General features: G+C 36.8%; 1 protein-coding gene across 1 annotated transcript; it reads left to right on the top strand.

Annotated features, from left to right (window-relative positions):
* The first annotated feature begins 124 nt into the window (after window positions 1–124).
* On the top strand, window positions 125–21,739 carry LOC144661368 (syndetin-like). Its single transcript, XM_078522094.1, has 35 exons — window positions 125–254; window positions 372–434; window positions 985–1,029; window positions 1,150–1,218; window positions 2,119–2,190; window positions 2,968–3,021; window positions 3,526–3,596; window positions 4,200–4,317; window positions 5,252–5,287; window positions 5,639–5,721; window positions 5,951–5,993; window positions 6,687–6,866; window positions 7,376–7,441; window positions 7,540–7,587; window positions 7,941–8,111; window positions 8,564–8,658; window positions 9,138–9,327; window positions 9,534–9,621; window positions 11,266–11,354; window positions 11,731–11,827; window positions 12,007–12,061; window positions 13,242–13,336; window positions 13,699–13,790; window positions 14,140–14,169; window positions 14,321–14,398; window positions 15,548–15,592; window positions 15,721–15,812; window positions 16,290–16,386; window positions 17,222–17,296; window positions 18,150–18,233; window positions 19,058–19,098; window positions 19,663–19,743; window positions 20,254–20,352; window positions 20,928–21,018; window positions 21,284–21,739. The coding sequence occupies exons 1-35, from the start codon at window positions 213–215 to the stop codon at window positions 21,404–21,406; spliced, it is 2,898 nt and encodes a 965-aa protein (XP_078378220.1). The 5' UTR covers window positions 125–212; the 3' UTR covers window positions 21,407–21,739.
* The last annotated feature ends 4,842 nt before the right edge of the window (window positions 21,740–26,581 follow it).

Raw genomic sequence — 26,581 nt, 5'->3', positions numbered from 1 at the left:
TTCCTGCCCCCTCCTCTCAACCCCCACCCCTTACCCCCTGCCAAAAACGCCTCAGGTTGATATCGTCGTCTTATATGACGCACCTTTTGAAAAAAAGAGATGACCGCTGGCCAGCTGAAGATTCTTTGCTCAATTTCGGAAGAGATAAATATGGCGGCTGATCCAGTCAGAGGAAAAGCACCGTAGTTTGTGCAACTAGCTAGGTTAAGTTTATGGCTCTACGAAATCGATTTCGTACCTTTCTTGGCCTAGATGTAAGTACTATGTTTTTCATTACAGTTTGTTAAAATTCAGATCAGTTAGGAAAATATGCTCAATATGTCTTCGATATTCGTACATAAACATCGCTTTGTGCGTCTCTTCCTGTTTAGCGTTCTCAGAAGGATTCTCTTGATGGAGGCTCAACAGAGAACCTATCTGAAATTGTATATAAGGTTTGTGTGAAATCTGCCTTTTAATGGGTCGGAACCTGGCGTATGTTTATCACAAAAATAGATCATCACCAACTAAGCTTGAGTTTTACTATCAGCTAATTGGGGGAAATTCTAATGCTTTCATTTTGAGGATCTATATATATAGTGCATGTTCTATAGGCTTGTTTCTGAGTGTGATTTTTTCAACTGCCATACTCCAGCCAGAGTTTGAAATAATGCTAACTGACACTCCAGTATGCTTATGTAAGGGAGTATTGAGAAAAGTCATGGAGAATTACCCATAACTTAATGCTTTATATGTTTCGTTTAGAGAGTTAATTTAGCAGATCGTCAGTGCTTATTAAAATGTCATGCTTTTTCTGCAACAGAAAGGCCTCAGTTGTTGCAGATAATTTTCCACCACAGTGAATGTGTGGCAATAATATTATAATTCCTTAATGATTTACCGGTAATATGAAGCTGACATATGCATATCACTGATGAAAACTTAATATTAATAGCAAATAAAACAAAAGTAAAATTGATTGATCCTATAACTAATTATTTTTAGGATGATGCTCGTGAATTTCAAGATGATCCCCGTAGCGATGAAGAGGTTTGACTTGCTTTCTCTCTCATGTGTTACTGTGTATAATTTTCTACAGGTACCTGCCTGTTTACAATCCACACCCTTGCAGACCTTATATTTCTAAAAGGAGACATATTTATTCTTCAGGTGTTAGGATCAATAAAAGAGATTTATTTCAGTGACACTTCTTTTGATTCCAGTGATCATGAACTTCATGTAAGTATTATGGAAGTATTTGTCCATATTTTGTAACTATAGGCTTGATTACAGCTGCTGTCCAGGGAATGAGCCTGTACTCCTCCCGAAGAAGACAAGTGCACTTTTTCAGGGGAGGAACAAAGATCGGACTTGAGAGAGTGGCGGAAATCAAGCCTATCGTAACCACTGACTAACTATGTCAGAGCATTAACAATTCTTTTGAATAGTGCTATGAAAAATTATTAATTAGTATTAATTTATATCCAAGAAACTTATTATTTTGTTTCTTGGACAGGGTAAGGAGCAGGGCTTTTGAAGCTTCTGCAGAGGCGTGCTTTCTAAGAGCCTATTTAATCACATTGTACAGTAACTACAAAAAACCACAAACTAGTCAATCTGCTGCGTGAAAGACCAACGAACAGCCACCATCTTCGAATCAAGAGAGTGTTAAAAATTCTTTTATTATAGGCAATAGTTTAATTACATTGTGTAGATCTCTTTAATTTAATAGTTTTTAATATATTTTAATGTAAATAGCTTTTAATATTTTTTTAAATCTTGTAATATATATAGTTTTTATACATTTACACGTAATTCAGTCCAAGGACTGCTAAGTGTAATAGTTTTTTAATAAACGATACTTCTTCTTCTTCTTCTTCTTCTTCTTCTTCTTCTTCTTCTTCTTCTTCTTCTTCTTCTTCTTCTTCTCATAATTTGGTAACTCTTTTGTCCACATGGAATGACTTGATAATTGGGAAAGGAGGCACACTTTGGTCACTTTTAAAATAATTATCAATGGTAAAATTTATAAAGAAATATTAAATGAATAAATAGTATATAAAAAGTTCGTATTAAGGCTGTATAATAATTAATAGGAATAATTTTGATGTTATTTCCTTATTTTTATGAATGTTAAAGCAACTTCCAGAAGTTCTAGATCTTGATGACCTTGATGATTATAGAAATGATCTTCGAAGACAACTTCAGGCGGTATGACTATGCAGTTATTACATTATTTCTTTTTTGTTTTATCATAGTGACTAAGGATTTAGGACTGACAATTTTTCAGCAATATTATCATATCACTGTAATCCATAAAAAGGGAAAAGGGTTTATTAAGTTAAATGTTAATTATGCTATGTTTTGCTTTGCTATGCTATGCCATGCTATGCTATGCTACGCTATGCTACCGCCACTTGCATCTAAGCGTGAACGCTCACTGCCATAACATGATCTAATTGGGTATTAAACTTGGCATGATTCTTCATCAAACGTTGAAGTTTAGCAGACCATAACAGCAACTTTCATGCTCAAAATTCTAACCAAAAACACTGAGTAGAGACAAAATTTTACACCAGAAGTGGTTCAAGTGACCTGCAAATCAGATCAGGATATTTTCGGGGTCTAACCCAATTAAGCTTTCCACCATTTCGAAACCAGAATCTGTTGAACTTTCGGCACGAAAGTTGCCGTTATTAAAGGTCTGCCAAACTTCAACACTTGATGATGTATCATGCCATGTTTAATACCCAATTAGATCATGTTTCGGCAGCGAGTGTTCACGCTTAGATGCAAGCGGCGGTATGCTATGTTGTAATGTTACATGTATAATATACATCAATTCAGTCAGCAGTCAGTTTTATGACACTTAAACTATATGCAGTGATTTACATGTACTTTTTACTTATAATTTACATGAATGTGCTGCTAAGCTAGCCAGTGTGGATCAGTGTGGATCAAATATTTCTTATCTGACATGTGTTTCAGGTCTCAAAATCTCTGTATACTAAGGTTTTGGAAAACCACAGTGCTTATGTGCAGGTAATATTCTCCTTGAGGCCAGTGAAAAGTTTTTTTGTTTCAAATTATGGTTCTATCAGTTGTCATATTGGACTTTTGTGTTGTGCAAACTTTTACCATAATTTCCTCCTTTCATCATAGCAGCTTAATTATACATGTATACAGCAGATGAGGGAGAGGAGGGGGTTAGCATTTTTACATCAGTTTTAGTTGGAGGTTTTCACCCGTAAGTCTGAGATAGGGTCAGTCTTTTGTGAGAGTTTTTTTTGCAGAAAGTAGAAAATGGAAGCTAAATTTGCAGGGTTCTGTGTTGCCCAATTCTGTCTGCAATCAGACTTTTGGTTAAACAAATTAGTTCTGGCTTTGTAATGTCTGATTTTGTTAATTGCTCAGACCAAATTGGACTCCACTTTTAGTCCTATTACCATTAGAAATGGCTATCAACAATACTCACTTAAACGTTTGATCCACAAGGTGTTGTAAAGTAGGAAGACTGTGTCTTGTGTTAACTGAAATATTTCCTAGGAATTGCAAAGAGTGATGGATCTACAAGAGGCATTACACACAGCATCTTCAATCTGTGACAGAGGAAGAAGGTTGGATAAAGTTTTATCTGAAGTTTGATTTAACAGTTATAAGTAACTGCTGAAAACGACTGATTTATTTATTTTTAATGTTTTTTTATCAACAATAGATAGGAAGAAAGATAGATAGATAGTTTATAATTATTAATACAACTTACCGGTAGTTCGTAACCCAAAGGTTGAAATTATTATGTTCCATTTACAACTTTATAAATAGGATAAAAACTTATACGATAAAATGCAAAAAAATTGTAAAAAACCATACAAGAGTTATTAAAATCCAAACTTAAGCACATTAAAGACAATAAAACTATTTTTAAATCTATTAGTCTTAAAAACAGGATTAAACTGGCATGACTTTCTGAGGTTACAACTACTAAAATATGGGTGGGGGGGGGGGGCAGTAAATTCCTCAGCTTACTGTCATGGATGTTTTAAGGTGGAACTGACAAAACAAACTATTAAGAGTTGTCTTTTTAAATAATTTATAACTTTGTTGATCGGTCTGCATTGGTGAAATGTAATTAAAATGATTTTAAGTAGTTTCCTTATGAGTTATCCACATCTAATTTCTCACTGATTTCCTTCAATATTGCCTGTTTTTTTTTTTTAAAGGCACCTAGACCGTGCCAAAAGAGGTGTGTCAGTCGGTGGGCTGGGGATTTTGGCCAAACATCGCAAGAAACAGCATCTACTAATTCTACTCGAGTCTCTAAGAACAATTAAGACATTGGTAAGAAGCAATCTTTATATTTATTTCATTTATAACCCTAAATATGATTTTATGCACATATAACAATGTATGTGTATTGTGCATATATATATATATACATGTGAAATATACATGTAACAATGTTTGTGTAGTTAACAAAAAACCTTCCAATCCCCAAAAGTAAAAATATGGAGGTGGACTAAACAAAAAAAAACATGGTGATTAAGGAAAAAAAGAACTGGAGATTTTTTTAAAAAGTGACACCTGACTTGATTATTCCATCTATTTGCTAGAATATCATATCTATTAAATAATTAGGTCAGGTGACATTTTTTAGAAAGTGGGAGTTAAATATTGTCATTTCTGCTATACCATTTGAATTCATTTGAACCAGCTAAATCTTCATCAGTTACTATGTCACCATTGCTTTTGTCTAAAGCAAGAAAGCATGTTGCAGAAAGGCAAAAGCAGCCAATCTCATACACGTAACCAGACCCCGCTTTGCTTTGGTAAATGGTGCAGTGGAAGCAAAAAAGGATTCCACGCATGTAAATCACAAAAGGTTTTTTTGAATAAAACAGACTTTAGTAATTTAATCATTAAATAATTATTTAATAATTTATACTGTTTTTTATCTTATATATAATTATTTCATAATTGAGTATCATTTAATAATTTATATGTCAGTTTTCTCCACAAGAAAAGATTTGTCAGGAAACTTAGCAAAGACCAAAACTGGGGAGGGTTGGTGGGTCTGACATAAAAATATCATTAGGAAAAATATCATAGCAAAAGCCTGACTTGTCAGAAACCTCTACACATTGAGCCTATAACTGTAAATAAGCCTGTAACTACATGATTATTAAATCAATAAATTTTTTTCCACTTGTTAATTTTTAATAAACAAAGGTGTAGTTCGTTGATGAATTTAAACTTTGTATCTAATTTTACTTAGCAAAGGACTGATGTCAGGCTCAAGGAAATGCTTGAGGTAAGAGCAACAATACTGTATGTTATAAATGGTATAGTTTGTTTTGAAGCAAGATAATTTATTCAGTTCATGATACCATACAAATATTGATGATATAATCCTACAAAATTTGTTTTGTAGTATCACTGTTACCCTCTGATGTCATAAATTTTGCAATGTTGCTCACTTGGAGACTTTTTGTGGGAAACAGTTTTATTGTTAGATGCTATGTGACCTCATAGTAGCTGACAAGAGTGTGCACTGTTGGGGAAAAAAATTCCAGCTATATAACAATTAAGCTTATGCTTGTACAGTCATGTATGCACAGTGAAAAAACAAGCGTTAATTCATAGACTTAATTGCTTTGTGTAGGAAGAGGATTACCCAGGTGCCATTGATTTGTGTCTTGAGTGTGAGAAGGCAGCTAGAGCATTCAAACATTACAACTGTATAAGGTACATACATGCAGAGATTTTTGTAACAATAGAAGTGGTTGCTAACTTGCACTAGATATACAAACAAAATGCGTGACTTGAATTAAACTAGATTATAGAACTTTATATGCCAAAATTTAAATCTACCTCTTAGGAATGGTTGCAAGTATGCAAGTACATTTATCAACCAACCAACTCCCCTGAATCAGTCTTAATAAGTTTAACATTTAAAAACTTGTTTGATTTTCAGTGAATTGAGTTCCAATCTCCAAGAGACTCTTATAGATATTGAGGTGAGCTGGTACAGTCCGACCTCTATTAAGCGGCTACCCTCGGGACTTTAATAAGTGTCTTTAATAGAGGTTGGCTGCTTAATAGAGGTACAATATACATTGGAAAGGAATGTAGTAAACGTGGTTTTATTGACTCTACATGGCAAAATGCTTTTAAAAAGTGAACATATATGAAGAATAATCCAAAATTCATTGTAACAAAACATCAAGAGCATTTCCAGCCCATAGCTCTGACACAGAGGGCACGTAGTTGAAATGTACAGTAATTTTCTTCGGGTTGATAATGTACAGATAAATATGCAAAATATCGTCGAAAAGTTTCTTAAGCCTTTTTGCATCAACAGTTAGTACGTTAAAGAATTTAGCTCAAGATATTTCACGGACAATATATATCATCTGTCACAATTTCGCTTGGAAAGATAATTTGCTGGCCGCTTAATGGTGGTAAAAAACCATATAAATAATACACTTTCGACAGCAAAAAGGTGGCCGCGGCTGCTTAATAGAGGTGGCTGTTGAATAGAGGTATCAAATACAGCAGTTTAGTGACAAATAAATTGGGACTTTGGAAAGTGGCCACTTAATGGAGGGTGGCCGCTTAATAGAGGTCGGACTGTATTTGTTGATTTCCTTCTGAGTCTGTTTCATGAAGTTGTGTTACTGGCACTGTTTAACTGTACTGTTCATATACAGAAACAACTTGATGTGGCCTTAGGAAAGATGTGCAAGACCTTTACTCCTGTGAATTATGAACGTCTGCTGACTGCCTACAGATACTTAGGAAAGACACAGATTGCCATGGATCAGCTTATTATACATTTTATGACGGCTATTAATCATGAATCCTTTTCTGTTTTGTTGGATCATATGGGGGTATGTTAATTTTCCAATGTGTTAGTCACAGCGTGTACATGTACATTGATCTCAAAACTTACCTTTAGGTCACACCCTGTTTTCACTATAAGTAGACTTGCTCTATTTATTGTTTAGTAAAAGCTATCAGTATTATTTTCTGTATTATTCTTCTCCAAGTAGTTCGTCACCTGTCCACTGTATTTGCCTTGCTAGCTATTGTGCGAACATGTAACATAGGCTGCTAAAATGATTATGTGATTGTGTTAAACAAATTGATAAATGAATGCCGGTACTTTCATTAGAACTCCAGCTCCTATGCAGACATTTTTTGGCTCATGGTACAGTCTGATGAGCCACAAAAAACTCTTTGTGTTTGTTTAAAAACTGCAAAATTAACAGTGACTAATAATGAAATAAATGTTTTCTTAATACATTAATTGTCAGTAGTTGTAATATTATTATAATATTATTACATGTAGCAGCTGCCAATAAATAATTCAATATTGAATTCCCGCTATGATCTTTAGGAATATTCTTCAGAAGCCATTTCTGAAGATCACTTTCAGCATCTTCATTTTGAAGAGCAATGCAAGGTACAAGTGCAATCACTTCTATTGTTTTTGTGTTTTATGTTGTGCCTGCAAGTTTTCATTAGAATTATTCTTTACCAATGCTACTGGTTGTATTTCAGAAAGTCGGATTGGACCATTTTACTGCATGTTTACTGGATCTCTGTAAGGTAATAATGACAACATGTAATTATACAGACATATATAGTCTTGAGTATACCTTGCATACCTTGTCATATGAATCATTAACTGAAAAGTAGAAACTTGCATGTAACTGAGCTTAAAAGAGCAAGCCATGTTTGAGCTGGTGTTATAAGCACTTGTTTTGAAGTACTATCAGCATTCCACTGTGACAGTCCTCTGTTGTGTTAAGCCACTTATTTTTCAGGTGCTTTTGTCTTTGTTGTTGAGATAAATACATAGGCACCATGGTTCTTCATTATGGAATCCTTATTTTGTTGGCACTGTCAGTGGTTCCTCTTTCCAGCGCTGTGTTTCTCATTTTGAGATACCTATTTTTTAGGTGCTGTGGTCCCTCATGTTAAACTATCACCAAATTATCAAATGGCATGAGCAGTATGACCCTGCTATGCATGTAAGTGAGGCTGAACAGGAAGAGCCCTCTGCCGAGGCCACTTACAACAAAAACTACATTCAGCAAAAACTAGAACATGGACTAAATAGGATATGGAAGGTTGGTTCTTTACGTTTCGTGTGAATGTACATAATCAAAACATTTATTAATAAATTCCGTTATTCAGTAGCTTTTATGTGGACAGAACGTTTCAGTACAGAAAATGGAGGAAAAAATTGGAAAAAGCAGCTTTTACATTTATTTATTGCTCAGAACATCAGTACCATCATTAGAATAATATTTTAAGTTGTGTTTTTTTTCTTCCTGTTAAACTGTTATTTGCATTAAGGAGGTTAGATTGATATTGACCTAAGTAAATGGCTGTAACAGTCACACACTCTAGGTATGGCAAACAAACAATGTGAAACTCTTCATTTCATTGTCTCTGGAAGAAAAAAATGGACTGAACCTTATGGTGTACTTGTCTTGTTCAATAAAATACAACAAAGTTTCAGGACATTGTGGTAGGATCATTTAATGATGTGATGAGTGTTTTCAATGCTTACTTTCAGGAAATTCAAGAGAGAATCAAAACACATCTTCTTGCACATGATCTATCTTATTTTAAATATGATGACTTCATTTACGTACTGGATCTTGTGAACAGGTAATATGTTTTTCTTGCTGCTGTTTAGAATGTAAACTGCTTGTGTTTAGGAGAGAGCAAGGGTGTTAGCGAAGAAAAATACCATTGGCCAAAAAGCAAGACAAGTAAGAAAACTGTCAATCATTTAATATGTTTGATGAGAAGCAATAAGATCATTAATGTCGGCATAGAGTTAAGTCAGATTTGAGTGTGTACATTTAGCTGGTTTCTGGTTAGAAAGAAGCACATTTAGTTGTCAAAAATTAAATGGTAAATTGCAAATTTCTTGCTGCCCCCCTGCTGGGCGACTCAGACTCGCTTCATTTGGCGACTCATTCAAGCGGCTTCAGTTCTTGTGCATGTGGCCCAAATGTGAGCCAGCATGAAGTGTGTAAAAAATGTACAGTAAATGACCAGTAGTTTACCAGTGACATACAGCAGTCTTTGTTTAAGAGAACCAAGAGTACAGAATACAGCCACACAATATTTTCTATTTGCAGATTGATTGCTGTTGGTGAAGAATTCTGTGGCAGTGCATCAGAAGATCTCCATGATTCCATTAGAACACAGACTGTGAAGTATTTCAAGACATATCACAGGTCAAGAATGGATGAACTGCGCATGTTCCTGGAAAATGATGCTTGGGAGCTATGTCCAGTGAAGGTGTCATTCAAAATTGTTGACCTTTCTGTAAGTAAAAGCTGATACTCATTACTCCAGAGTGAAAACTTACAATAAAGCTGTTGGTTGACAAAACATGACACATTTTAAATTGTTCACAAACAAAAAATAATCAAAAATTGCATAGACTTGGCTACAGAATCATTTGAAGCAGTTGGTGTTTTATTGACTTTCAGTGTATCTAACATTACTGATAGTTGAAACGTTCATTGCAGGAGTTCCGTTTTATGAAACATCAGCAACCTCTCAACAAAACTCACAAGAGAACACCTTCTGGGACAGTTCATGTTACTGCAGACACAGGTGTGAAAATCTCTGACTACATGAACTCACTGTGTTGGACAAAAATACTCTGAAGTCACTTTAAAATGTTACACAAAATGTTACCTACAACAAATTCATGTCGCAGTGTATTTTAGAATGACCCGCTGATGAATGTTATTGGCAAGTCCACAAATATTTGTTTAAACCATTCAAGCAACATTTATTTATTCGAGCAAAGCCTCAGTAACTGTGTAATTCAGTTTTGTGGAAACTCGCACAACTACATGTATGCTTTGAGTTGGGGATGGGTTATTTTTAGCTCTCTCTCATTAGACCGGTTAGCTCAGTGGTAGAGCGCCGGACTGTCGTGCGGGAGGTCTCGGGTTCGACTCCCAGACCGGATCAACACTCAGGGTCTTATAATAACTTTGCTGCCTTTGTAATTACATCTGCAAATGGTTAGACATTCTAGTCTTCTCGGATAAGGGCGATAAACCGTAGGCCCCGTCTCCTGCATCTTTCCTCGCGAACGGGCCGAGGCCGGCGTGCGGGGTGTTAATTTTTCCCTCAGGGCCTGCGGGTGTCTCGTGTGGAGTTTCGGTCATTTTGTGAGCTTGGTGTCTGGCGGGTGCGCGTCACACGGCCGCGCGCTGGTGGCCTATGGTGTGCGCGCTGGCTTGTCAGCCTTCGGGACGGGGGCGGGGGTTCGTCCGGCTGGTTTTTTTCTTTTTTTTTTTTTTTTTTTTTTGGGGGGGGGGGTCGTCCTGGCCTTTCATTTTTTCGTTTTTCTTTTCGGTCCTGATTCCACCCCCCCTCGCTTCTCTGGTGTTGCTGCTGTTGTTGCGCCCATGTCTTGTGGCTTCGGGTTCTCCTCCGGTTCTCTCTGTTGTTCCTCTGTTGCTGTTGTTGTGTTGTCCCTGTCCTTTTCCTCGCCTGTTGCTTTCTCTCCTCCTCCTTCTCGCGCTGCTTCCTGTGCTGTTCAGTGTTCTCTGTCTGTCTGTTTTTTGTCTCGTCTGTTCTTTTCCTCCGCGCGGGGCCTGTTTCGCAGGCTCTGTTCGTGCAGTTCGGGCGTCGTTTCTGTCCGTGGTTGTCGTCTCTGTTCGTGCAGTTCGTTGTTGTTCGTTTCTGTTTGTTTCTGTCTGCTGTTTTTTCGGTCTCGTTCTGCTCTGTTGTTCGTCCCTTTCTGTCTGCGTTTTTGTCCGTTCTGGCCTATCCAGAGCTTCGCGGCCCCGTCCGAACAGTTAGTGTTATAATCAGCAGGGGACATTAAAGAACCCACACACTCATCGCAAAGAGTAAGGGCATGAAGTTCCTGGTGTTGTGGTCTGTTCTATTCCATGGGTTGGTGGTGGGGTGAGATCATACACATGGACAGATAGCGGCTGCCATAGGTGCCTTATATATGCTGATGTGTCCCCATCCCTTAATTCTGTAAATATAGTTACTGCACCTGCTTTTCGTCTACTCCAGGATAGAATCTCATGCTTTTTAGTGGGTTCCTGGAACAGAGTTACCAAGGACAGGGGAATTTGGAGATCTCTGGTGGGCGACCTATTTCCCAGTGGGAATTCAAGGGTTTAAGTCAAGCTGGAACAGAGCAATAATTATTGTAATATTTCCAGTGACTAATGTCATGATACTTTAAACATTTTCAGTGCTAATCAAATATGAACTTTTAAACAGGTTTCTTTTCGCGGTACTCCACGCACGGCAATCCTTTTGATGATGTGTATGTCGAAGATGAAGCTGAGGATGTCTTAGCAGAAAATGGAGTGAGTTCTGCTCTCTTTGTTTATGACAATGCTAGACAATGTTTCACAATATTTAAATTGAGCCTTTACACTCACAGCATAGAGTTAAACCACTCAGGTAACGTTAATCAAGATCTACCACATAAAACCTAGGGCCTGAGTGCTCATTAATTTCAAAATCAGTGTTACGTTGTTGACGACCATTCTCTTTTTGTCTGGAGAATTCTTTATGTCAAATATTTGTCTTTTGTGAATGATCAAAATTTGAAGTGAAGTATGGGTCGAACTGAGGACTTTAAGGCCAAGCTTAATTAACTTTTAATACCAGATTGGATTAGCTTGGCCCTGCACTTACTGTTAACAAGCTCTAACAGCCGTGTTCTTTTTGTTTCTAAAGGAAATTGTAGATGGTGATGTGAATGAAAATGATAAAAGGTCAAGAGGACTTAGTCAAGATGATGACGAAGAAGATGATGAAGATGAAGACATTCCAGGTAAAATAATAATAATAATAATAATAATAATAATAATAATAATAATAATAATAATAATAATAATATTTAAGATTTCTATGGTACAAATTAACATGTAAATATGACCAAATGACACCTACTTGTTATTTGCACTGTGTAATTTTCCCGATTATTTCTTTCTTCTCTTTTGCTGTTTACAGATGAACTCAAATTGGATTATGTGGATGAGAAGACTGGCGAAATACCTATAACCAGGTTTGTTTTGCAAGACCGTCTGTTAAATGTTTAGAATGCCAGTTTATTGAGAAAGTAAAGGAATGTCCACAATAATAATAATAATAATAATAATAATAATAATAATAATAATAATAATAATAATATAATACTTTATTTATATAGTGCTATTTCTATTTCTAATTAATAGCGCTTTACAAGTTATTTACAATTAAAAATTACATATCTATATTAAAAAAGGTACAATTTTTATATAATAAAAGGAATAAAAGATCAATAAAAGAATTAAAAAGAATAGAAAGACTAACTAATTCACCTAAGTTAATTGTAAAAATACACTAAATTATAAAAATATCTAACTAAAAGCTTTCCTAAAAAGATGTGTCTTTAGTTTGCGCTTAAACTCTGAAATGCCATTGCACGATCGAATTTCTAAAGGTAAGGCATTCCAGAGTTGTGGCGAGGCTACAGAAAAAGCTCTAAACCCGTAGCTACGCAAATTATAAGCGACGTCATCCAAGCGATGGCCATTCATGGAACGTAGGTTACGTCGCGGAACATATCTCTTGATCATATCAGACAGATAATTTGGGGCTAAGCCCATCAAACACTTGAATGTTATAAGAAGCAGCTTAAATATTATGCGCTCTTCTATAGGTAGCCAGTGAAGGTTATAAAGTACCGGTGTAATATGTTCACATTTTCGCGTAAGTGTCACAATCCGGGCTGCTACATTCTAAACATGCTGTAACTTCTTTAAAGTTTCTTTAGGCAGTCCAATCAAAAGTGAATTGCAGAAATCTAATCTGGAGGATACAAATGCATGCACCAGCATTTCAGCAGTATGAAAACTTAAATATTTCCTAATGCGACTGATATTCCGAAGATGATAGAAAGCTGACTTGCAAATAGCAGCAATGTGGTTTTCCATGGACATAGATGTGTCGAAAATTACACCAATGTTTCTGGCTTTAGATGATAGGTCAATATCCTCATCACAGACTGAAATAGACGTCAGTGGGGGGAGTGGACGATGACGGGCCTTCAAGACAAGTAACTCGGTCTTGTCCCTGTTCATCTTTACTTAACCTACTTAACTTAACCTACTGACAAGTATTCATGGCAATGCCCAATAATACACGTGCCCGTGTGTGAACGTTGTTTGCATTTAAAGAAACAATCTGTGATGATTTTTTTTCAGGAATGAAACGTCAGTTCATAGCAGAAAACATCAGAAATTCCTGTCCAAAGTTCCTTGTATTACCAACACAACTCTCAACGTCCTCAGAGTTTTCGGTGAGTTGACATTTCTGTAGTCGCAAGATTACAAAAGTTAACTAATCTTAGTATCACGTGCAATGTTTGTCACATATGATAGTTATGTGCCTAAACCCCCACAAGAGTAAGACTCATGTAACTCAGTAGTAGAGCATCTGACGTGTGTGTGAAAGGACATAAACATGTATCCATCATTTCTTTTTTTCATCAATTCATGTTTTGTTAAAGATTTCTTTTTATGGTTTAAACTTTTTTAGGTTACTCGACAAGTCTGTTTATTTTTTTTGGTTAGTGTGTACGAGTGATCTATACAATCTTTAAAAAAATTTGATCTTTATTTTTTTTTGCAATTGCAACTGTATTAAATTGTTTTGTTGTAGGTAAATACATGCAAATGATGAATGTATTGAAGCCTATCGCCTTTGATGTGGTCATCTGCATGTCTCAATTGTTCGATTACTATTTGTTTGCTGTGAGTATTTGTTTTGTTTGTTATGTACTATATCGAACAAGAAGCATTGCCTTGAAGCATACAGGTTATACTCAAGTAACTGCTGAATGACAAAATACACATACTTCAATTCACTTTCTCTTTGTGTAATGATACTTTGATTCATTCTGTTAAAAGTAAAAGTCAAGTTCCATTGAGTTTGTGCTGCCAAGTTTTTAAAAGAAGCGAATTTAGAAATTAAAACAGTAGATATTTTTTAGAGAAGAAAGTAGATAATACAATTTTAATTTGACCTCATATTGCTAGTTACTCCTTTCTTGTTTTCGTATTAGATGAACAATTCTTCACTCTTTGTTTAACCTTTTCACAGGTTGCATCGTTTTTTGCACCAGAAGTTATGGTAAGATCCTCTTGTTCAATTGATTTAAACACAAACTGACTGATCAAGAAATATATGTCATTTGCCGGCCAGAAGGTCCGTAAAAGGAAAAACTATGCCTGCGGTCTTGAGTACAGCCCGATTGTAACGATATTGTTTTTGTTTACATCAGGTGGACGGTAGTGCACATGGTTTGAGTATCAAACTCAGGACAAGTTTAAAAAGAATCGCTGATAATCTGATTCAACATGTAAGTGGCCCACACACAAAACTCCGGTCCGGAAATACATTCTATTGAAAGTTTCCATACTTGACGCTCGTCGACGAAACAAGCTACGACCCCAAGTTTTCGTGAGAAGCCTCTCCAATGCTTGCTTAATCGGAGTGCCTACATGATGCAAACATTTTGCAGTATCTTGAAATTTCTGTGGCAGGAGTTTAACGCAAAGCCGCGGTATAATTTTCGAAAAATGCTGCAAAACGCAACTTTGGAGGGTGGAGAACGTTTTCATGCATTTTATAATGTGTACAGAACAAGCGAATACTTTTTAACGGTTCGTACGATTAACAATCGGCCAGGCACTCCGATGTATTTTTTTTTCTTCTCACGAAAACTTGGGGTCGTAGCTTGTTTCGTCGACGAGCGTCCACTATGGAAACTTTCAATAGAATGTAAGCGTTGAATTTACATGACCTTAGTATTTCCGGACTTCTCCTCCAACGATTTTCCAGAAACTTGGCTATGATGTGTATTAGGTGAATATAAGCTGATTCCAGAAATTTAGCAAGAGTATATCAGCAAAATTTTTTACTGGACGCTTGTCCAAAAAGGGGTCAGTGAAACGCCAGTAACATTGAAAATATTTTTCACCAGTGAAATCAAATTAAATCATATCATTACTGAATGATAGGCGAAAGTTTTCTCTAAGTTTCATAGTTTCAAAGCCGGAAAAGTTAAAACGCAAAGTTTGATATCGACGAATGCGCCTGGAATAACTACGGAGCCACCTTAAATTGTCTAAATTGCCGTATGTAAGGCATTTATTGTCTACAAAATCATCCGCTACCGGCTGTTTTTACATAACATCATGATACCATAATTGGTGCACCCAAAAATGACATTTTTCTTTCTTGGGAAATGAGTAATCTTGTACAGCAATGTGCTATAAAATAACCGCTTAAGAACGTTTTATGGCTGCCGTGAAAACGCTCTATAGAGTCTATATATATGTGTAATAACCGAGAAAGCGGCTGACCGGCACATTTGCATTACGATACACTCTGCCCAATTTCGTCTGGTAGGCTTTCCAATGATTTTTGTTTTGTTTTTAAAAGATGAGATGTAATTGGTATAATAATTTTCCCCGATCTATTGCTCGAGTAACGTTTTGTTTTACAGGAACAAGCTTCTGAAATGATGACTGGTGGAAATGCTGACATGAAGGTTTCAAAATACATTTGTTGTTTTTCTTTTTTCCCTTTATATATTTCACCACAAAAAAATGAAAAGCAAAAAGTTCGGTTAATGAGAATTGTTTCAAGGGAGAACTAATGTGAGTCTGTATTTTGTAGGTTTTGCACCCTTACCTGTCACCACTTGTGGACCTGTCTCGAGTTGATACCATGTTTGGTTTGTCTGAGAGAATCATTGCTACGGAATCTTTGTGAGTTTAAGTGATTAGTAGTTCATGTAACATTGTATATAGCCACGAAAATGACAAAAGTGGGCAACGAAACAAATCATTTCTACAAAATAATGTGTGAGTTGAAGTTTGCATTTTGGTGTGTTTTCATGATTAAGTGATTTTTGCTTAGCACAGAAAATGGTTCATGTAACATTGTATATAGCCATGCAAACACCAAACGTGGGCAGGGAAACCATACAACTGATACAACACACGTCTGAAAGGGTCTACAATGAACTAAAAGCGAATACGCTTATATCTGGGCTATTTGCAGTCTAATACATTCATGTGAGACACACGAAATATCGTCACACTTCAGACAACAACACTTTTCAACAATGCAGATAAAATGCGGATACCTAAGAGTATTTTATAGCTGCTCAGTTAACAAATCAAGTTATTTTGTTTTGTGTAGTTAACAGGTCAGGTCAAGTATTCTATTGTTTAATGTTTCAGAGTGTTTCTTGCTGGTCAGTTTGAATTTCTGCACGTACATCTTGAAGCAATGATACCTGCCAACAAACGAGCATTTCTCTCACAGTTTTACTCTCAGGTAAGCGAGAGATTGCTAAGTGAAAAGCATTTTACAACCTGGTCCTATTTCATTTGTATTTCTGTCTTCTGTAACAGTTAAGCAAAAAAAGAAAAGGAATGAAGTTGCTGTTGTTGTACAACTATGATTTATACAGGGGTGCTTACCGTTTGTCGGAAGAAACCGGTTTGGTTGACCATTAAATCGGGGGAAAAAAAAGGGGCAAAAAAAACAAATGATATGGGTTTTTTCTCTAAAAAAAAAAGAAAAAAAAGATTTAGAAGAGAATTTGTGATGCCTTGATTTCAGGCGAAAAAATTAAGACACGATAACGCCCACAGGGGATTGAAATGAAGAAAAAAAAAAACAATCAGCAAACCAACCAAAAGAGAGGAATAAAAAAAAAAAAAAAAAAAAAAAAAAAAAAAAAAAAAAAAAAAAAACCTTTAAAAAAAAACACCAAAAACCCACCCCCCCCCAAAAAAACCAAAAAAAAAAAAAGATGGAAAGATGCTTCCCCCCTATGGCACTTACCATTTTGTAATTCAATTTCCTGTTATTGTATTCTGTTGGCGAGAGACTGGAACAGTTCTGGGAAACTCCTGAAAAAAAATCTTCAATAATGAAAAAGCAATAAAATGTAAATAACATCTCTAAAAAGGTTTCAGCTAGGTCATGTTTGCTCGACCACACATAGCCGGCATGATAGACCGTTTAAAATAATTCAGAGTGTAAAAACGTGGCAATCAGAAACGTTCTCTTTTCGTGGCAAAATGATCACACTTGTGCAGGATGATATATTTCTAGTGATGTGAAACAGAAAATCTAATAAAGCTTTTTTGATTCCAAATCACAGACAGTGAGTACTGCTCAGGAATTACGGCGACCAGTGTACAGAAGTGTGGCGTCTAGAGTTATTGACTACGAACAGGTATGCAGTGCTAGACTGACAGGAACTGACTGTTAATTTTCTAAGGCTGTGTTCGGACTTGGTGCATGCACACGGTTCCCGAGTACGATTCTGGTTGGGTACTAATGTGAACCCGGGGGGGGGGGGGGTACTCCGACTTATAAATCACTGGGGTGATTGAATGGAGGCAAAACTCAGGACCCAGAAAAATCCCTTAGTCTTCTGACATTACCCAAAAAATCCCTGGACAAAAATAACCCCCCAAAAAATCCCTTGTCAAATTACTCCTACATTGCCAGGAGAAGCAATAATATAACACAAAGAAACCATAAAAAAATTGAATGCTTGTGTTTGTTTATTCATCATACCATAAATATGCCAAGGCCGTGCCAAGGCACTTTTGTTCGTTTTTAATACCCAAAAAAATCCCCTATTTAAATCGTCACCCCAAAAAATACTCGCCAAATTTTCCAACCCCAAAAAAACCTGGAATCGAAAATTTCAAACCCAAAAAATCCTTCGATCATCCCCGTCATTTACAAGCCCGAGTACCCCCCCCCCCCCCCTGGGAATGTGAACATACTATTTTTTGAAGTACCCATGCCATAATTCAGGGAAGGTGCCTGTGCCCACGTACAAAGTCTCAACCTTCGGCCACTTTAGGGTTCTTGGGTTCTTTGGTTTTCTGTGTCTGAACACAACGCTATTTTTTGCTGGTCCTCAAGTACCAGTGCTTGTGCACTACTAAAGAACATGACATTAACAATCCCGTGCCTGATGATCTTAGCCTGTTGGTGTTATATTTATTTCAGTTATTTTCTGTGTTCATTTAACAGCCCTAGGTAATAAACGAATCCCTTGTTCATGATTTCAGACTCTTCAGTTGATGACTGGTGTGCGATGGGACATTCGGGATATAATGTCACAGCACAATGCCTATGTAGATATTCTTGTGCGGGTAATTATCACTGTGCATTCTGTAAAATAATTTACTGGGTATATACGTCATTGTTTCGTTACCATGGATAAAATCCAACTACTTATTTCACTTATTGTCATCATTTGATTAATATGTGAGAATAAGGTAAGAGGTCATGAGAAAGAGGAAACTGTTTTGGATACAGAACAAAATGTTTTTCTTCGGTGGGAGGGGGGGGGGGGGCGGTGACTAAGCTGTGATGGGCAAGCATCCTTTTCTATATGTGGGGAGTAGCAATGCTTCTGCTTGCGTCATGATAGCTGGCTTGGGTTGAAGCCTGGGGCCAACTGTATCAGTGGAAATATAGTGACTGTATTATTAACAATAACTAAGTGAAATTGTGTGTAAACCATCAATGGTTACCCCATTTAAGTATAATTTCCAAAAATGTTATTGACAAAAGATTGTACTTTTTGATTTTTTTGTCATATATATATAAAGCAACGTCAGCATTTTGTTTGCAATTATGATGTTGAGCAACATTAGGTTTATTTGAGAACACATTTACGTAAGAGCCTGAAATTTTATGTGGAATTTAATCTAAATATATTGGTCTAAGAAACGGTGTCTCTAATTTTACTTTTCTTGCTTCATTATTTTATATTATTGGGGTTACCATTGATGGTTTGCACACAATTTCACTTGGAACACAAATGCCAATTTTCCTTCCGTCATACCTTAGCCAATCATCTGCATAATTATTTTTTTACTAGTCTGTCTGTGTGTCGATTGCAACATTCTGTTGGAATTATTAGTTATACGTATGTGGGTGTTTTATCGGTGACTTTCTTTTTTTTATCCAGGAATTACAAGTTTTTAGTATGAGGCTGGCCCAATTAACAAAGTGAGTTAAAGGATCAAAAATTGTCATGATGTTTTGTCGACTTTATGTCATCGTTCTGAAGTGTGATGATTCAACATAAGGGAACAAACAACTACAGAAATGAAAGTGTAAAAAACACATTACTAGAACCTCAAATACCACATGAAGAGGGTCTGATTGAGTGTTGAGTTACTTTCTTTTCTTTCTGATCACGTAGTTTTAAAAGTCAACCTTGGTAGTTCTAAAGGATTTTTATATTTCCTTGAAGGTTAACCGGTCTTAAAATGAGTTAAATTTTACTCTGTGAAAGTAATATCAATTGTAGGACTCATGTCATTATAGAAAGAGCATTACTAGAACACATAAAAAATGCTGAATCTAATTCTAATCGCCTGCTGCGGCTAAAACTATTTGACCTATTTATTAAGTTCCTTTCAAGTGCCTTTCTATTAAGTGCAATATAGTGCTTTTTTCCGTGTCAGTAATATGTTGTTTTTGAAACGTTAAGTAGAAAATTTACATAGTAGATCGAGTAGTTAATAAAAAATTGAGGTGATTTACTGTTGAAATATCCATTTTGTGCAGACAAATTCCAGTTCCACAGGAGGCGCGAACAGTATTGTGGGACCACTGCATTCGGCTTGTTAACAGAACCTTTGTGGAAGGGTGAGCATCCGAATTTGACAACTTCTCTGGAAAAAAATGCAATGGTTCATTCAGGCGACCAAACTATTTTTTTTTTAAAATGAACCTGCACGACCCCTACTTTACGCGTGGTTTAAGTCACTGGATTTGAAATCTGTAGGTCCCGCATTCAAATCCTCCACCCAGCCACTAGATGGATTTGTTCTCGGTTGCCGTGCTTTATTTATAGGCAGCTGGTTACAGCCTCGCAGCAGTTGGGATTGGGACGTTCTATTCTATTTGCAATATTTATTTAACGTTAAAGTAATTCGTTTTGTATATTTGTTTTTTATAAATGGCGCCCAAGCCGTACAATAAGCATTTCACATGCAACAGTCATGAAGAAAAAAATTCTAATTGTCTAACTCGTTAAAAAATTTAACTTAATTAATGAAAGACGTTTGTGATGTGAGCTTTTGTCGAATCCCTCTGTTTTGGTTTTGCTAACCACTATTTTTAACAGCTACCGTGTATATTTAACCCGGATTTAAGGTTTGCAAGTGCAAAGAAGTGTAGCAATGAGGGACGAGCATTGATGCAGCTAGACTTTCAACAATATCTAATGAAGCTGGAGAAACTCACGGATATTCGGTAAGTTGATGTGTACTCACAGGCTTAGCCCATGAATACTAAGGATGATAAACGTTTTTTTTTCTTTCTTTTACTTTCGTTGAGAGAACTAATGGGGATTGGGTGCTCACTTACTAAGTTGGTGTTAGCCCGTTGCTGTGAAAGTAAAAAAAAAAGCCGTGAACACTTTGATGTTAACGAAAACGCAAGGACAAGACTTAAATTGTGTCTACTTTGGTCCTTATACTGTAGTTTTATATTATTATACAGGCGTCATTGGGTGAAATTGTTGATGAAAAACACTACAGAATAACAAGATTATTTTTGTGACTAATTGAGGTAGACCGTATTTGTTTTCCTTGCGGTTTTTCTCGCATGTGATTGGTGGGTTCACAGTTGACATGTCAAAATCAAATCAAAGTGTTAACTGCATTTTGGCTTTCTTAGTAACAGTAATAAAACCGATCATAGAAAAGTAAATTGAATTTTTCCTTCTTCTTTACATATCTGTACATGGCAGAACTCACATACACAATTTACAAAGTTTATTTATCTGATTTTTAAAGTGCTGTGATTTCATGATCTCCTTTGCATAGACCCATCCCTGACCGAGAATTTGTGGAAACGTATGTAAAGGCATTTTATCTGACAGAGAATGAAATGGAAAGATGGATACGAGAACACAAGGTGATTTTGCTTGTTTAGTTGGATTGATGTTCATGTCGGTGGCGTTTACTTTAACTAGGAATATATGTGAAACTTCCTGTATTTTATTATGAGCAGGTCGCCTTAAGAACTATGCCGGCCTATTTAAGTGGCATGCCTGTAATTAATTATTTAAGCTGGTGCATATCACAAGTTGCATCAAAACCCTAGCTAAGTTCTTGATCCATTACAAATAAAGTGATGCCTTGTTTTATGTCTACAAATTAGCTTTTTGCTTGGTTTTCAGGAGTACACTGGCAAGCAGCTTACAAGTTTGGTCACGTGTGGAGTGGGTTCTCACGTCACCAAAAAAGGGAAACAAAAACTACTGGCTATTATTGAAGATATGGAACGCTCTAAAGCTCGGTAGCAAATTTCGGGAGCACTGGGCCCCATTCCGTCCTTTTTATGTACGGTTTTAATTAAATGTAGTCTAGTTAGAAAATTGCGATTGTATAATTAACGTCTCGTAGAAAGAAACGTCATTTTTTATTTGCCAATCTTGAGTTCTGTTCGGTGTCTCCGCCCGGTGAAATGCATTTGCAGCCAAATACTTTCTAAGTAGCAATACGTTGTAAGACAAACAAGTTTGTATGTAATCTTTTACCTCGTGCTGCTTAAAGTTAAACTTCATGTATTTTTGATATCAGGGAAAAACTGTATAGAAGGAATAAGTTTTTAATTAAAGTTAAAGGTAATTGGCTTTTGATGAGTGATCTTTAATTAAACCACGAGTAAATTTAATTTGCAGTTGGTGGAGTCGATAATAAATTGATAACTGGCATCATCCAAGGGTAAACCAAGTATTGTTGTCGTGGCGTCATTATGCTCGTAGGGATGCAGATGAAAAAAGATTCCTATGATGACTGTATAACTATTATACTAAATGGGGCAGTATCACGAAAAGTCCTCAAAGTTTTGTTCTTTTCCTCCTCGATTGCTAAGGCTATAATGGCAAGTGTTTGCGTCTTTTTCCGTCTCGCCCCTAATAATCCGGGGAAAGGAATGTAAGCATGCATGATGACACGATAATTTCTTCAAATTATTTCTGTGGATTTTTTTGGTCAGCAATGACGTCATCCCGCGCAAGGATAGGCGCGGTACGGAAAAAGACAAACACTTAGCGAAAATAAAGGTAAGTGATGTTTCGCCCTTGCTGGGCCTGGCATTTATTTGAAGTCGGAGCCCAGCGTTTATTAACCGACTGCAATTTTCTGTCAATTTTTTTAGATTGATTTATTGTTACCGATCTCCGAGACCAAGGGGCAGTTTGTCAAGGCGGGACGATTTTTATCTTCGATCTTCCCCGAAAAACTGTCCCTAGGTATCTTAAGTTGATAATTACCGAAAGTTACATCATTGCGGATTGAACACGTTAATGTTGCAATCAAGATTTGAGACATACAGAATATAAACGGTATATGAACAATAAAGGAGCATGCAAGTAAAGGTTATGGTAGAAAGATTCATAAACGGCAATGTCGCGCGATATTCAAACAGGTTTTCTTTTTTAACTGACCAGAAACAATGATTTGGTGGACAAAAATGGGTGATATTTGGGCCATGTTACCTATCAATGAACACGCGTGGGATCTCGCGAGCACGACACGCAAGACTGTTTAATAAGTTGTTTTACATGATGGCTGCCGGGTTTTTAACAGACTCGCACTACCACGCGTCTGACAGTATAATGAGTTTACCATCTTTTTCGAGTGTTGGGGTTAGCAAATTCGAGGGTCGCTAAACCTAACAAAATCTCGATTAATTTCGAAAATTTAAACGTCATCCGACTGCCCTCGCAAAACACTCGAATCGCGCCTAATTTGGAGACAAATGGTTGATTTTGAAATTTTGGCAAAAAAGCTAGGGTTATGGGAGATAGGGTTAACGTCTTTGAGGGGGCGCGCCTCGAGGAAGACGCGCACGAATTTCAAAAATTTCAACTGCATTACATTGCGCTTCTAATTCTCTGCCATCCTGGGTTGTTTGACTACAAACGGATGATTTTGAAATTTTGCTCATAAAAGCGATGGTTATGGTAGAGATTAAGGGTAGCAACTTCGAAGTGCGCTTAACCAAGGAAAATGTTGATAATTTGGGAAAATTTAAATGGCCTTCGATTGTCCTAAGAAAACTTTATCATCGTGCCATGTTTGGTGGCAAGCGGCTAAATTTAAAATTTGACGCTAACACCTAGGAAGGTGTCAATGAATTCCAAAAATTTAAATGGAATACGATTTCACTAGCCAATGTCTGTTATTGGGCCAAGTTTCGTGACAAACGATTGAGTTTTAAATTTTGGAAAAAAGCTAGGGTTATGGGCATGGTTGGGGTTAGCGACTTTAAAAGGGGGGCGCACCGAAGACGACGTAGATCAATTTCAAAAATTTTAACTGCTAACGAATGCGCTTGCGTAACTCTAAAATAATGGGCTGTACGGTGGCAAACGGGTGATTTTAAAATTTTACCAAAAAAGATTTGTTTAGGGCAGGGTTGGGTTAGCAACTTAAAAGGCCTTGACACACAGGAAAATCCCCATCAATTTCCAAAATTTTATCCTCATTAGAATACAGCTTTTGCACGTTATGTTGGGCCTCACTTTGGTGACAAGCAGTTGACGTTGAAACTTGTTTTGACAAAAAAAGCAAGGGTTGCGCAAGGGGTTAGGGTTAATAACTTCAAAGGCCCGGCCACACAGGAAAATCCCCATTAAATTGGAAAATTTTATCCTTATGGGAATACACCTTTTTAAACGTTATGTTGGGCCTCACTTTGGTGACAAGCAGTTGACGTTGAAATTTTGACAAAAAAAGCTAGGGTTACGCAAGGGGTTAGGGTTAATAACTTCAAAGGCCCGGCCACACAGGAAAATCCCCATTAAATTGGAAAATTTTATCCTTATGGGAATACACCTTTTTAAACGTTATGTTGGGCCTCACTTTGGTGACAAGCAGTTGACGTTGAAATTTTGACAAAAAAAGCTAGGGTTACGCAAGGGGTTAGGGTTAATAACTTCAAAGGCCCGGCCACACAGGAAAATCCCCATTAAATTGGAAAATTTTATCCTTATGGGAATACACCTTTTTAAACGTTATGTTGGGCCTCACTTTGGTGACAAGCAGTTGACGTTGAAATTTTGGCAAAAAAGCTAGGGTTACGCAAGGGGTTAAGGTTAGTAACTTCAAAGGCCCGGCCACACAGGAAAATCCCCATTAATTTGGAAAATTTTATCCTCATGGGAATACACGTTTCAAACGTTATGTTGGGCTTCACTTTGATGACAAACAGTTGACGTTGAAATTTTGGCAAAAAAAGCTAGGGTTACAGTGGTCGTTGGGGTTAGCACTTTATAAATGCGTTTAACCCAAGAAGATCTTGATGGATTTGGACAAAATAAACGACATTGATTTCCAATAAACGTGCTTTCTCATCGTAAAGCAATTGGCGAAAAACGGTTACTGTGTAATTAAAAAAAAAACCGGCTAGGATTTCAGTGGTCGTTGGCGTTAGCACTTTCTAAATGTGCTAAACCCAAGAAGATCTCGATGGATTTGGACAAAATAAACGGCATTGATTTCCAATGAACGAGTTTTCTCAACGTGAAGCAATTGGCGACAAACAGTTACTGTTTATATTAAAAAAAAAGGCTAGGGTTATAGTGGTCATTGGGGTTAGCACTTTCTAAATGCGCTTAACCTAAGACTAGAAGATCTCGGTGGATTTAAATAAAATATACGGCATTGATTTCCAATAAACGAGCTCTCTCATCGTGAAGAAATTGGCGAAAATCGGTCACTGTTTCAATTTTTTTTTTAAAAAAAAAACGGCTTGGGTTACAGTGGTCGTTGGGGTTAGTGGTCATTGGTCTTTGGAGTTAGCACTTTCTAAATGCACTTAACTCAAGAAGACATCGATGGATTTGGAAAAAATAAACGGCATTGATATCCAATGAACGAGCTCTCTCATCGTGAAGCAATAGGCGAAAAGCAGAATAGACCCAGCTCCCCAATGTGCGCGGTTTTGTACCCAACCGGAAACGAAATTTCACGATTTTAGAGCGCGAAAACGCGGTAAAAAAAAAAAGAGATTTCGAATTTCTTTTTTCGATGTTCCCATCAGCATTCCACGTACGTTCGATCAGGCAAATAAAAAAAACTGTGTCATATACACTTTAAAAAACGGCTAGGGTTAAAGTGGTCGTTTGGGTTAGCACTTTATAAATGCGCTTAACCCAAGAAGATCTCGATGGATTTGGACAAAATAAACGGCGTTTATTTCCAATTAATGTGCTTTCTCTTTGTCAAGCAATTGGCGAAAAACGGTTGTTGTATAAATTATTTTTTTTTAAAAACGGCTAAGGTTAAACTCATCTAAGCACTTTATAAAAAAAGCTACCCAAGAAGATCTCGATGAATTTGGACAAAATAAACGGCGTTTATTTCCAATGAACGTGCTCAATCATCGTGAAAAGTTTGGCGAAAAACGGTTACCATTCAATTTTTTTTAAAAACGGCTAGGGTTACTCTAGGGGTTAGGGTTAGAAACTTTAAAGGCCCGGCCACACAAGAAAATCCACATTAATTTTGAAAATTTTATCCTCATGGGAATACACGTTTCAAACCAAAGTGAGGCCGATCATAACTTTTGAAACGTGTATTCCCATGAGGATAAAATTTTTGAAATTAATGGGGATTTTCCTGTGTGGCCGGGCCTTTGAAGTTACTTACCCTAACCCCTAGTGTAACCCTAGCTTTTTTTGCCAAAATTTTAACGTCCACCGTTTGTCACCAAAGTGAAGCCGATCATAACGTTTGAAACGTGTATTCCTATGAGGATAAAATTTTAAAAAATTAATGTGGATTTTCCTGTGTGGCCAGACCTTTTAAGTTACTAAACCTAACCTCAAGCCTAGGCATTTTTCAAGTTTAAAAGTCGTTTTATTCAAGAAGAACTACAGCGATATTCTCGAGTGGAAACACGAGAGAATATCGTCAACTAACACATCTTTCATCGTGGAAGATTTAAAACTTGTACTCACGCGGGAACGGGCGAGTATACGCGCGCGACGTCAAAAGAAACTTACGTAGCATTTTTCAAGTTTAAAAGTCGTTTTATTCAAGAAGGACTACAGGACGGAAAGCGGGCGTGGAGACACGCGAGAACATCGTCAGGTAACACATTGTTCATCGTGGAAGATTTTAAGCTTGACCTTACACGGGAACACGCGAGGATAGGCGCGCGCCGTTAAATGAAACTAACGAATCATTTTTTAAGCTTAAAACTCGTTTAATTCAAGAAGGACTACAGGACGGAAAGCGCGCGTGGAGACACGCGAGAATATTGTCAGCTAACACATCTTTTATCGTGGAAGATTTTAAACTTATACTCACGAGGAAACACGCGAGGATACATGTGCGACGTCAAAAGAAACTTACCTGGCGTTTTTTTAAGCTTAAAAGTCGTTTTATTCAAGAAGGACTACAGGACGGAAAGCGGGCGTGGAGACACGCGAGAATATCGTCAGCTGACACATCTGTCATCGTGG

The sequence above is a fragment of the Oculina patagonica genome, chromosome 7 (assembly GCF_052425735.1).
Source record: "Oculina patagonica isolate OP01 chromosome 7, crgOcupat, whole genome shotgun sequence".
Taxonomy (NCBI): domain Eukaryota; kingdom Metazoa; phylum Cnidaria; class Anthozoa; order Scleractinia; family Oculinidae; genus Oculina; species Oculina patagonica.
This window is presented reverse-complemented; position numbering and strand designations above follow the sequence as displayed.